We start from the raw sequence: 12,938 nt of genomic DNA on the forward strand, positions 1-12,938 counted from the left end.
GAAATTTTACAGGGTCATGCTGGAGGGGGCTATGTGCAGAATGAGGTCATTTTGCCCATGAAACAGGGTCATTGTGCCTGTGGAATGAGGTCATTGTTTGGGATTAGCCATCTCTCAGAACAATTGTTCATTGTTCTTCCCCACCTGGGCCCTCCTACACCTGGGGCCCCTTCCTCATTGTTGCTTACTTATCAGGACTCCATACTAAAGATCATCCAACCCCACTTCAGACTCACAATAAGGATTCTTCTCCCACGTTCTTTATAGCCGCTGGCTATCTGCTCACCTAAAGTGCAGGGTTCACTGGCATGCAAGGTAGTGCATTCTTTCTGTGGTCAGCTGTAAGTTTTTAAAAGTATTTCCTGATGTTGAGGTAAAATCTTCCTGACTAGATCTCCAACTCATTGGTTTTGTATTTACCGTGGAAGTTCAGAACAAGCCCACTCTTTCCCTGCCTCCAGGGCAGACCTGCACATTGTTTGAAAATTTTCAGTATATGTGCCCCTCCCCCCATCCCCAACCCAGAGTCTTCTTCAGGCAGAATAGTCGGTTTCTTCAATGTGGGCTTTGGCCTCTCCATCTTTTCTGCATCTATTCATTAATTATGGTGCTACACATTAATCCCTTTATTGCAGAAGAGTCTGGGTGGTGTAAGCATAGAAAGGCTATCACATATAGAGTCTAGGGTGCCCAGACTATCTCTTAAAGCCCATCTTTTTCCCCTGTCACTCTCAAGCTTTCTACCAGGGCCAACCCTGTCTGGAGAAGGCATCTTAAATGCCTCCCCAGCTTCTCTCCCACTGGCCTACCCTTTGATCACCTTCCCCAGCTTTGGATTCCCCCGCTAGGGTCACTGACTTGCTAAGCCATCTTCTCTGCCCCCAGTCTGGCCTATGACCATGAAGACCTAATGAATGGGTTTGGGATTATAATGAAGCTTAGTTCTACTTGGTAAAAATGAATGATGAATATGATAGCAAATTCTGATGAATATGATAGCAAAATCTGATCTTTGAAAAGGTTGAGCAGTCGACTTTGAAGTCATTACAAATGTGGGTCCTTTGAGAAGTTTTGTTACATTGTAGTGAAGTTACTGAGTACACTTTTAATATTTACAGACTATAGAGTGGATGGTTTAATATAGCAAATGTTAATTATTTTTAGTATCAGACATTATGTTTGTTGTAATCACTAGCATTCTTTTTAAAAGCAGTTTATTGAAATAGGAAAGTAAATGATGTGTGAAAAATAACATTAATACAGTCTTAGTGAATGAAGAATATATAAACTGTGCATTAGTTTTTCATCTCCTAGGCAGAATCAAGTATTACATGGGCTAGCTTTACTCATAGCCACTTTAATGTACATCTGGAAAATAAATTAGTAACGTATGAAAATAAATGTAGCAGAAGTGGAAATTTAACTAGCTGAACAGCTAACAGGTTTCAGTGAAGAACTGAAAGTGACATATTACGATGCTTTGCCAACTTGAAAGTTTCATGGTATATTCCAGACAAGAACGTGGCCTTAAGCCAACTATTCAGATATTGATGTTTGTCCTGCTTTTAAAGACAATGTTTCAGTTTTGTACTCACTTTTTGTCCCTGGGAGCAGTCCCAACCGGGCGGCGCAAGGTAGGCCCACAGGAAATGAGGCCCAGACTCAGATGTAAAGCTTACATTCCTTAGCAGACTGGCTGCATCTACAGTCTCCAGCAAGCCCATGAGCAGAAGATGGAGAGTAGAGGCACAGGAAAGGTGCTGGTGAGAGCAATTTTGCCTCCATTTAAGCAACCGTTATTCCCTTCCACAAACGCTGGCTCTCCATTTCCAACTCTGCAACTTCCCAGAGACAGCAATTCCTTTTCATTAACACACTGAAGTCCTTCACCCCTAGTTTGAGTTCTCATGGTGTCCTCCCTGAATTAAAGTCCACCCTCCTTCTTATCCCCATATCTGTATGTGTAAGTATAAAAAGCTGATGTACTTCTTCTTGTTCTTCCTATACTAATTTCCTCTAAGTGTTCATTGTCAAAATTGACTGTGCGTGGAGTCCCACCTGAGAACACAGAAACAGATTTAGCTATAAAAATTCTTAGGATACATAATTTCAGGTCTCATTTCATTGGGTTTCAGTCAAGGTTGCCCTTATGTTTAAAACAGTTTTAATTTCATGTCTTTATTTATATCTACTTATAAGTATTGTCAAATTTTCATATATGATTTCTATTCACATCCATAATTTCTTACAATTCTGAAATTCAAAGAGTTCTGAGATCCAATATTTTTTCTAACCTTGAGACAAACTCATTTGATGATAAAACCTGACCTAAACTGTTGTAAAGATATTTATTTAAAACATTTATGTATTCCTCTTACTGTGAATGTTACTGCAACAATAGTAACAAGTTTTATTAAGGGGTGCTTATCCAGATCCCACTGAGAATATTATATATGGTATATTCAGCATATTACTTTTTAAAATTAAAAACATCTGAATACTAAAATACAATACATCTGTTCTCAGAGGGGCTTTAGATAGGAAAGATATAGGCAAAACACATACACACACACACACACACACACACACCCCAATTTTTCTACTAAATCCATGAAATTTTGATTTAGCTGAGGAATAAGTTGATTTTGGTAAATAAATCATCTGTGCTTCATGTGTATCACCTTAATGTATTTGGTTTTGAAGGAGTAATCCCAGGGATTTTTTGTTTCTTACAGAAGTTGCTAAAAAATTATCTAATAAGTGGAACTCTATCCAGAAATATTCCAAAGTCAACCTAGAGTCTATTTTAGCTTAGTAATAGCAGGATGACCAGCTTTGTATTAAAAGAAATGGGTGCATAAATGTGAAATGATACTAGGAAACAGCCTTTTCTCTTGAGAATCATAAATGTGGATACAAATTAGATTTTATCCCTCCATCCACCACCCAGTATTCTCAGTGTTGCAGATGCTCTGTGTTATATTTAAAACTTCACTTGGGAGGAATTGAGGCCAAGTTAGCCTAATCTCTGGATTAGTCTCACTTAGATTTCTGTTCTCTCAATCTTTATTTAGTAACCAAAGACAAAAACAATTGATTAGATTTAAAGAGAACTTTGCATAAATAGGGTATCATTACTGACACTAAAGAGAGATCTACAAAGGAATGCAGGGAAATAAGAGCCCTGTTATAGGTCTCCTCCCTTTCCCCCCACTGCTGGAGGAAGACACACAGTTCCCAGGAGATACAGTAGTCTCCTTATTTCTTGTACTTTCCCTAATCTCTTGATGTACTTGACAGAGAAATGTACTTGTAGTTCGCATTTACTTAGCAGATAGCAGTTTAAAATGAGCTTTCACTATGTGAAAGAAAAAGTCTACCTGGGAGATTCAAGGGCCAGTCTTTAAGGACACACAGCGCAGGAAGTGGAAAGGCCCTCTGCACTGAGTAGTGACTGATGAGGAGCCCATGCTGGCTTTGAAGGGATCCTATTCCTTCCCAAGCAGCAGCTCAGTATGGCTCCAGCTCAGCGATTGAGAGTTGTAATGTTGGAGAAGAGGCTCTAGTGAGGGCATGGGGTGGGGTCATGAACTCATTTGGTTCAGGCAATGAATAAAGGTCTGTGCTCCTTGAGTTGGGGGCTGGGGAATCCTTGCGGATCCTCTTTCTCACATTTGAACATGGGGCCACAGGACCAGGTGACCTCCAGGACCATACTGGGCTCTCTTGACTGAGCTGCTGCTTCAGATTTGGGAAATGCGAGGGAGAGAGCAAGGCAAGTTGCTGCTGCATGCAAGAGGCTGCAAAGGCCCAGTAGATGGCAAACAGACAAATAGGCCCCGAGCACTCCCCTCCCCATGAGCTAAACTGATCTCCAAAGAGGGGTTAGGCTGAAGAGACAGAGGGAGATTAGAACCTTCCCCCAAATTTAGAGACCCATTTCTGAGAGAAAGCAAAATTCAGTCCAAAGCGACAATGAGAAAAAAAGGTGATGGCATACCCCAGTGTGCCAAGATGCAGCTGAGGCTGACTTGTTATAGGACACAGAGAGCAAACGATCGGTAAGGAGGAGTATTAATTATCAATAAAGGCAGAGTAGCAAATGGTGTCACTTTCCAAATGCTTTGCTTGGTCAGCTTTACAAATTTAAAATCAATCATTACAGCTGGTTGCTCTCTTATGATCATAACTCCTTGTAAGAGTTACAAAGAGGTTATAAAAAGTATGGTGGAGGAGGCCTAGAAGTGTGTTGTCTCATTCCCTTATTCACGCACCCAACAGACAGAAATTGAGGACCAACTCTAGTCACTTTGGGGCTGAGCGCCAGGCCCTCAGCAATGAATATGCTCAGCACAGCTAGTGCCCTTTGAAGGAGCTGGGGGGCCAGGGTGCTAGGTGCTAGTCTTGGCTCTCCAACTAGCTGTGAGGCAGAGACCAGCTCCACTCCCTTTCTGAACCTCAGTTTCCTCTAATTAAAATGATAATTGAACTCACTCCTTCTTGGTAATAGAACTATATACCATATGTTTAGCTAAGATCAGAGCCCCTTGAAGAACCTGTGGGGTATTGAACAAGGGGGCAACAAAAAATGAAAAACTACCTTAACTGAAAAAAATGGGACAGTTCAACATCTAAGGCACTACATCTATATCTGCATCCAGAAGGCATGCAAACTTGGCTTAAGGTTTTTATGTTGAGTGAGGGTGGCAAGGCTTTTCTGGAAGACAAGGCAGTGTGATGGAAAGCCAAGGAACTTGCATACACATAGGCCTGGTTCTCTTCAAACCTTTCAACTTGGGCCAGTCACTGGGCCTCCTAAGCCTCACGTTTCCTATCTATAAAATGGGAAAGGTAAACCCCACTCTACCTGCATTTCATGGATCATAGGCCCTTCAGCTGAAGTGGGCTGTTTTCCATCTTATTTGAGAGTAAATGAGTCAGTGAATTATGTTGTTTTTCTTTCAGCCCACCCTTGGCCACTCCCCAGCCCCCACCTGCAGTGCAAGCCAGCGGGGGTTCTGGCAGCTCCAGCGAATCGGAGAGCAGCTCTGAGTCAGATTCAGACACTGAAAGTAGCACCACTGACAGCGAATCTAATGAGGCACCTCGTGTGGCAACTCCAGAGGTGAGTGAAGGTGCCAGGGCCCTAAGCATGATCTGCCTGTCCCGGAGGCAGCACCCTCAACACACACACATACACACACACACACACACACACACACACTTTCAGCACAATAATTAATAATTAATTTAGCACAATAACCACTTCAGAAAAGTATCCAGATATTTAACAGAACTTTTAACAAACATATATTCACATACTCCTAACATGCATACATTTTTTGCTGTGTGACTGATTTGCTGTGTGACTCACTTAGCTTCTCTTAGCATAGTAAAACTAGCTTAGTAATGAATAGACTAGCAGCTTGTCTTCTGAGAGAACCAATGAAGCCAGTCAAGATCCAATTCTGGCCTTGGGGACACTAACCCTTACTCTAGATTAAAGTGATTAAAGTGTGAATTGCCACTTGGCAAGTAAGACCCAAGAAGTATGGCTTTCCTTAAAGGTAAAATGATTATTTAAATGTTATATGTTCTTTATTTTAATACGCATCCTTCAAGTGTGTTTGATAATAATTCACCAAAACATTTAACACAGCTCCATGAAATACTAAAATAATAATTTTGAAATAAAAGAATTTGCTTCACATCCTCTCTGAGTCCAGGATAGCCGCTCAATTTCCCTGAGCCTGCATTTGGTACAGCAAGTAAATTCCACCCTCAACCCCCGGCTCTTCATACACTTGTTTTTCAGTAATCAGAAAAGAAAAATAGGAGACAATAATAATATTACTGCTATTGATAATAGAAATACCTGTTGAACATGGACCATGCATGTGCCAGGCACTGTGCTGAGCTCTTGACTTGCATTTTCTCATATCATCCTCATGACAACCTTACAGAGTACTTATTATTATTTTTGTTTTACAAATGAAAGAATAAGGTTCTAGGAGGTTAAAAAGAACTTTCCCAAGACCTCACAGATAGACAGTAGTAGAATCAGGACTGAAAACCCCAGTCCATGTGTATCCAGAGCTGATATTCTCAACCCGAGAGCTCCGCTGCCCACAGTGGCAGCTGATACAACTTCCTCAACCCTTGCCTGCCATTGTCTTGTGCAGGTTGCTAGCACAACTACTCAAGTGTTTTTAATTCTGTCACTCTCTATTGGCTGGTACCATAAGCCTCAGCTGATGGCTTTCAAAAGAAGAGCTATTCTAATAAAAATGATGGCTCTTTTTTCAGCTGGCAGAACTCAGAGTTAGGAATCAAGGACCCGAATAGTATGCATCATTGCCATGGTTTAGTGGATGCTAATGTCTGCATGCATGTTCCTATAAATTGGTTATTGCCCATACACCAAGGAAATCTCAGTGGTTTCTATTTTTTGGAAGTAAAATCTTTTTGTCCTTCAGTAAAAATACAAAAGGCCTGATCTGTTTGCAGGGAATGACAGCATCACATAGAAGGCACTGGCACTCTGGCAGCTGGAAAGCCTTTCCTTTTGAATTATACTTGAGGTGCGCTTACATTCCTTTCAGGATCAGAGACTATTACCTCTGCCTCCTGGTGAGAGGTTGAGTGATGATTCTCACAAAGGATTTTGGAAACAGGTTTCCCTCATGGGCATCCCTGCCAACCCACTGGAACATCTCTCTGTGAATAATTATTTTCTTCCTGGCCAAAATAGAGAATATTTTCAGAGAAGGAGTCGAAATGAGCTCAAATAAGTAGACTGCAGCTGGTTTGTATCTGGCTATTTAGGTCATTTGAATATTATGGATAGTGGGTATGTGCAGGTGTGTGTGTATGAGTGTGTGTATTTGTATATGTGTGAACGGTCACTTGACATCCAAAGCTTTTAGTAGTAGTCTCTGTACTGAGGGTTCTCTTGAATCCTTCCCAAGTGTAAAAATCATTCTTGCTGCTGTTTCTCAATCTGCAGCCTGAGCCACCCTCAACCAACAAGTGGCAACTGGATAAATGGCTTAACAAAGTGACATCCCAGAACAAGTCTTTTATTTGTGGCCAAAATGAAACACCCATGGAGACTATTTCTCTGCCTCCTCCAATCATCCAACCAATGGAAGTCCAGATGAAAGTGAAGACGAATGCCAGTCAGGTCCCAGCTGAACCCAAAGAAAGGCCTCTCCTCAGTCTCATTAGGGAGAAAGCCCGTCCACGGCCCACTCAGAAAATTCCAGAAACAAAGGCTTTGAAGCATAAGTTGTCAACAACTAGTGAGACAGTGTCTCAAAGGACAATTGGGAAAAAACAGCCCAAAAAAGTTGAGAAGAACACCAGCATTGACGAGTTTACCTGGCCCAAACCAAATATTACCAGCAGCACTCCCAAAGAAAAAGAAAGTGTGGAGCTTCATGACCCACCAAGAGGCCGCAACAAAGCCACTGCCCACAAACCAGCCCCTAGGAAAGAACCAAGACCTAACATCCCTTTGGCTCCCGAGAAGAAGAAGTACAGAGGGCCTGGCAAGATTGTGCCAAAGTCTCGGGAATTCATTGAAACAGATTCATCTACATCTGACTCCAACACAGATCAGGAAGAGACCCTGCAAATCAAAGTCCTGCCTCCGTGCATTATTTCTGGAGGTAATACTGCCAAATCCAAGGAAATCTGTGGTGCCAGCCTGACCCTCAGCACCTTAATGAATAGCAGTGGCAGCAACAACAACTTATCCATCAGTAATGAAGAGCCAACATTTTCACCCATTCCTGTCATGCAAACTGAAATGCTGTCCCCTCTGCGAGATCATGAGAACCTGAAAAACCTCTGGGTGAAGATTGACCTTGACTTACTCTCTAGAGTACCTGGCCACAACTCACTCCATGCAGCACCTGCCAAGCCAGACCACAAGGAGACTGCCACAAAACCCAAGCGTCAGACAGCTGTCACAGCTGTGGAGAAACCAGCCCCTAAAGGCAAGCGTAAGCACAAGGTAAGCTGTCCAAAGTGGCCTGCCAAGTGCTTTTGAGCAGTGTCTGTTTGTTGTCTAACTTGATCTTGAGCCTCATTTTCAAGGAAGCCAATGGCAGTGCATTGCAGATTTTGGTAAAGGTGATGATGCTTTCTGTGGGAAATGCAGTATTTGACATGACCAGAGAGGAAAAACTAGGAATGATCTGTAGCCAGTGGCAAGAGAGTCCATTATGGCATATGAGGGCTTATGATGTGTAGGAAAGAAAAATATGAAGAAAGTCTCCTTACTTAGGCAAGGCACGCAAGTGCCCTCAATGTCCAAATGCATCTTCTAGGGCTTTTTCATTTCTCTGGACAAACATTAGCATCTCCACAGCCCAGTTATACTCTAAGTCTCCTGGGTCCTACCAACCACATGTTCTGCCCAGCCTGCTGGGATCACTGATCTATGCGGTAGGCTTGACTTGGGAAAATCTTACCTGCAGAAGGTTAGAGCTGAGTTCCAAGGCTACAAAGTATACTCATAAGGTGAAATCCAGAGTGGCCCTTTTCATTTGAACTATGTCTAGAGAAATGGTTTGATATCCAGTACCCTCATTCTGTCGTATCTCCACATCTCAGGGTAGTTTTTTTAGAGTGACATTATCTCATGATGATATTCAGGTAATCTTATTTCTAAGGCTGCCACAGTGGCTAGAAAGGAGGTTCCCAGTCCTTTCTTCATTTATTCTGTCCCTTTCCAGGAAAGACTTAAGATTCCTCATTGAGCCGCAGCCCCCACTGTGGCCAGGCCATCCTACTGACTAGGATGATGCAAAAATGATGGCAGTCATCATTCAGCTTGACTTTACAAGTTCCAAAACAGAGCATATTCTCTCTGAGTTGCATACCTAATGAGAGTACAGTTTGAGCATCCCAAATCTAAAAATCCAAAATCCAAAATGCTCCAAATCTGAAACTTTTTGAGCACTGACATGACACTCAGGAGAAATAGGTGTTCATTGGAGCATTTTCAGATTTTGGATTTTTGAATTTGAGATGCTCAACTGGTAAGTTTAATGCAAATTTTCCAAAATTCAAAAATATTCAAAGTCTGAAACACTTCTGGTCCCAACTATTCTGGATAATGGCTACTCAACCTATATTCCAAAATAGGGACCAAGAAGTCAAAGGCCTTTGCCCTACCACTGATTCTCCACATTTAGTGATGACGACAGTACAACCACAGCTGACAGTGTACCTTCAAAACAGCACATGCAAAAGTCCAAAGGTGTGCTTTGAACGTGGTTCATTTCCTTGCATGGTGCTCATTGTGTAAGCAACCTTTATATGTCAGCCATGATCCCCATGCTGCTTGGACAGGATTTATGTCACATTCAAGTTACAATTTTAGTTTCTAAACTACTCATTTGTGGGGGCATTGTTGATGGGAGAAGTGTCCAAAAATTGTATTAATAGATTCTCTTTACTTTTGTTGTGAGATTCCCATGCCACCCAGTCTTTACACAGAGGTTCAGATCACACAGTTCTACTATCTCAAATGCCAGTTTCTTTGTAGGACTAGGCTAGGCAAGGTTGATTGCTTTTCTGTCTGATCAAAGGTGCACATTTAACTCACCTACCTAATCTAGAAGTTAAAATAAAAGCAAACTATGTATCTTGCTCCTTTTTAGTGTATAAAATATGGTTATCTGAATGGTGCCATGCATTTCAAGCTATGTGTATTTTTTTTCCCTGTTAAAGCCAACAGAAGTTGCAGAGAAGATCCCTGAGAAGAAGCAGCGCCTGGAGGAGGCCACAACTATCTGCTTGCTCCCCCCTTGCATCTCACCAGCCCCACCCCACAAGCCTCCCAACACTAGAGAGTGAGTTTGCCCTGGCCCTGTATGATGGCTTGGTATGATTTCTCAGACTCCTAAGAAATCCTAATTGAACCTGTTTGGGGGATCTTGCCCCAGAAGACTTTAAGGTAAAAAACAGGATTCTCTCAGTCAAGGCCTTTCAGCTCTCCCTGGCCACTGGTCTAACAAGGGTATGATAAGGGGTAGAACATAGGCTGCCAGAATTGGGTGACTCCATGAGCTTTTAGCAACATTTCTTTACTCTAATTCAGATTTATCACTAAAATTAGTCAAAATGAACTTTTAGCACTCAATGAAGGGTAAAAGGAAGTAAATAAATTAACAAGAAGCATCAAGAGAACCCCTATCACTTTAACCAGATCACTTGCTTCTACCCAACGTTTAGTTCTGATGGTGATTACTCAATTTTCCTGGAAAAGCAACTCCTTGATCTTGACAGAATGAGGCAGCTGCTTCCTCTTTGATGTCATTAATTAACATTGATATGAATCTTGAGGACCAGTAGCTAGGTCCAGAACTCCACAGAAGCCAAGGGAATGAAAAAAAAAAAAAAAAAAGCCATCTTTTCCTGACACAGAACTGTCCCAGGAGGAGGGCCACTCCCAGACAGCTTATCTCTCTGGCCTCCCCAAACATGTCATTCCAAGGAGCTGGCACCTGTTCTTCCTTCTCTCTCTGTGTGGAAGGTTCCAGAGTCCGGCAGGAGGCTTCCTGGCACCTCCTCACTCAAACAGCTTGAGTCTTCTTCAGAGAAGTCCTGCCTTCTGTTTCTGCCAAGCATTGTGACCAAGTTATTTCTGTCTTATAAATATCACTTAACTAACAATCATGTCAGCTACTTGAACCATTCTGTCTGCGTAATTATTGCCATAAATTCATTCAACGTTAGAGATTACTTCCATCAAAGCCAGTTTTGGAGCCTATTAGCAGCCCAGAGCAGAGAGGCAATCTGGCTAACTGCAGCTAACAACTGATTTCACAGATTACAGTTTAACATCAGTGATATGGCATCAATCTGCTACAGATAAGATGTCGGAAATAAGTTATCAGCTTACATTTGTCTGGATCTTTGTTGTTTTGAGATGAAAGGAAAGAAAAGATCAATTACAACTAGATGTGGTTTAACTAACAAGGAGATTTGGGTCCTGGGCTGCCCCCCGCCTCAAGGATCAGTAGTTATTGGTGAGGTTCATCTGTATTATCTGATATAACTTTGCTCTGAAACATCCCTTCACATACATACTTGAAGTTCTCAGAACTAGAGACCCTTCCAGTGGAGCAAGCTGACCCCTTCACCTCAGGGTAGACCAGGCATGTGACGAGGCATGCTCCCCTGATGGTCAGACATGGTCATTCCAGAGCCCTCCTCCGTTGTTTGCAAGGAGGAAGGACTAAAATGGCATAGCTGTGGTGGCACTGTTCCCTCAGTTTCCAGGCTTAGACCAGTTTGGGCCATCCAGCCTTGCCACAACCTTCAGTCCCCACTGCTACACTCTGTAGGTGACCCAGTGGCCTGTCGCCTTCCCCATCTTATAAAAGAGAGATGACCAAGTATTACATAAAGGTCTAGCCATTTGAGTTGGTTCTTACCAAATGTCACACTCAGGGTTGGGGTCCAACCCCAGCTGAGGTCTGAGGGGAGTGTGTGGATGTGGAGCAGGGAGCTTGGAGAACACTCAAGAGACAGCAGGTAAATGAGACATAGCTTTATTTAGCAGCTTCTTCACAGGGTGAGTGTTACATTTATACATTGCACAAACAATAGTGGCTGACAGCCAGGTGGTGAGCTTCTCTGTGTTACGTCTTCATGGCTATGATTATATAAGACATGGGGCTGTGTGCTTGTGCCCCAATCCACTGAGTCATCTAGGCTGTTTACCTCAGCCTATGCCTGCTGCCCTATGCCTGCTTGGCTGCAGCACAGCCATGTTCCTTATACCAAATGGTGTCTTTAATCCACTATCTTTACAATGTCTCTGCTTTTCTAGTAGGTGGGAAAGCAGTGTTTCCCTTGTAGCATTTATCATTCAGAAAGAACCTCAATTAGTTTCTTATGCCCATCAAACAGATGAGTTTTCTCTGGAAAACTTTCTGGAGTTGAGGAAGAATGAAGCAATGACTGACATTTTAGGGGTCTCCTCCTGGGAATCCTCTCCTCAAGCTTTGCATCTTTGTGCCTTATTAACCTTTCAAACAAAATGGGAGACAACATTCACTTTTCTAAATGACTATTCTAAACCTAACAAAGATTCCACACCAGACTATGACAGCTATAGTTCCCCATAGTTCAACAGAAGGACTCTCCTGGACCTCCCCTTCTTCTTTAGAGCTGGTACCTTCAGCAGGCCCTCTGAGGAATTGAGTGCAGGTGGTGATGCTCTTCTTTTGTCTCCTGTTCTACTCTGGCCTATTGGAAGAGGTACCCAAAGACGCAAAAGCTGCTTTTGTAGTTGTAAGTCATAACGATGACTGAGTGGTCTCTAGAAAATGCACCCTAGGTGTCTTTCACCAAGGAAGTCCTTAAAGACCCCATGGTTCCAGATCATGACCAGGCAGATGTAAAGGGGGCCAGGTCACGGGTGCTCACTGTACAGAATGCACTGAATCCCCGCTGGTTGGTTTAGTGGCAGACAGGCAGGTATTGCATGACTGTAGTTGCCAATGGCAAATTAACTGCCTCTCAGAAGCAGCTCTTTCCCTTGCAGCCCCCAGTTTCTCCTCAGGCAGCTCAAGTAGTGGGGGAGTATTTACAGCTAATGAACGACCATTCACCTCCTGTAGATGCCACAGCAATGCTTGACATCCACACATATAAATTCCCAAAGGCCTGGTGCCTTTGTAATTATTACGCTTAATGTGATCTGCTATTTGTGGAGCTTCCTCATGGACAAGAATCTTAATCCATATGTTCACCATCATTTTAATCAGGCATCACCACTACTATTTTAAAATGGTTACACATGTCAAAGCAATTTTTAAAATCCATTGGAAAGTATTTTTAATGAATTTTAATCAATTGAGGTAATGACAGAAACAGTTGCGTTTTTTCAGTTTCACTACACAACAAAAATTAACATA

General features: G+C 42.4%; 1 protein-coding gene across 6 annotated transcripts in view; it reads left to right on the forward strand.

Moving 5' to 3' along the window:
- The window catches only part of AFF2 (ALF transcription elongation factor 2), a 498,044-nt gene that overhangs the window by 453,425 nt on the left and 31,681 nt on the right, over window positions 1-12,938 (forward strand). For all 6 annotated transcript variants that reach the window (XM_009235348.4, XM_002832215.4, XM_002832217.4 and 3 more), the window contains 3 exons: window positions 4,966-5,125; window positions 7,007-8,017; window positions 9,742-9,863. In XM_009235348.4, coding sequence (XP_009233623.1) covers window positions 4,966-5,125; window positions 7,007-8,017; window positions 9,742-9,863 — 1,293 coding nt within the window. The remainder of the gene's footprint in view (window positions 1-4,965; window positions 5,126-7,006; window positions 8,018-9,741; window positions 9,864-12,938) is intronic.

Source organism: Pongo abelii, chromosome X (assembly GCF_028885655.2).
Source record: "Pongo abelii isolate AG06213 chromosome X, NHGRI_mPonAbe1-v2.0_pri, whole genome shotgun sequence".
Lineage (NCBI taxonomy): Eukaryota > Metazoa > Chordata > Mammalia > Primates > Hominidae > Pongo > Pongo abelii.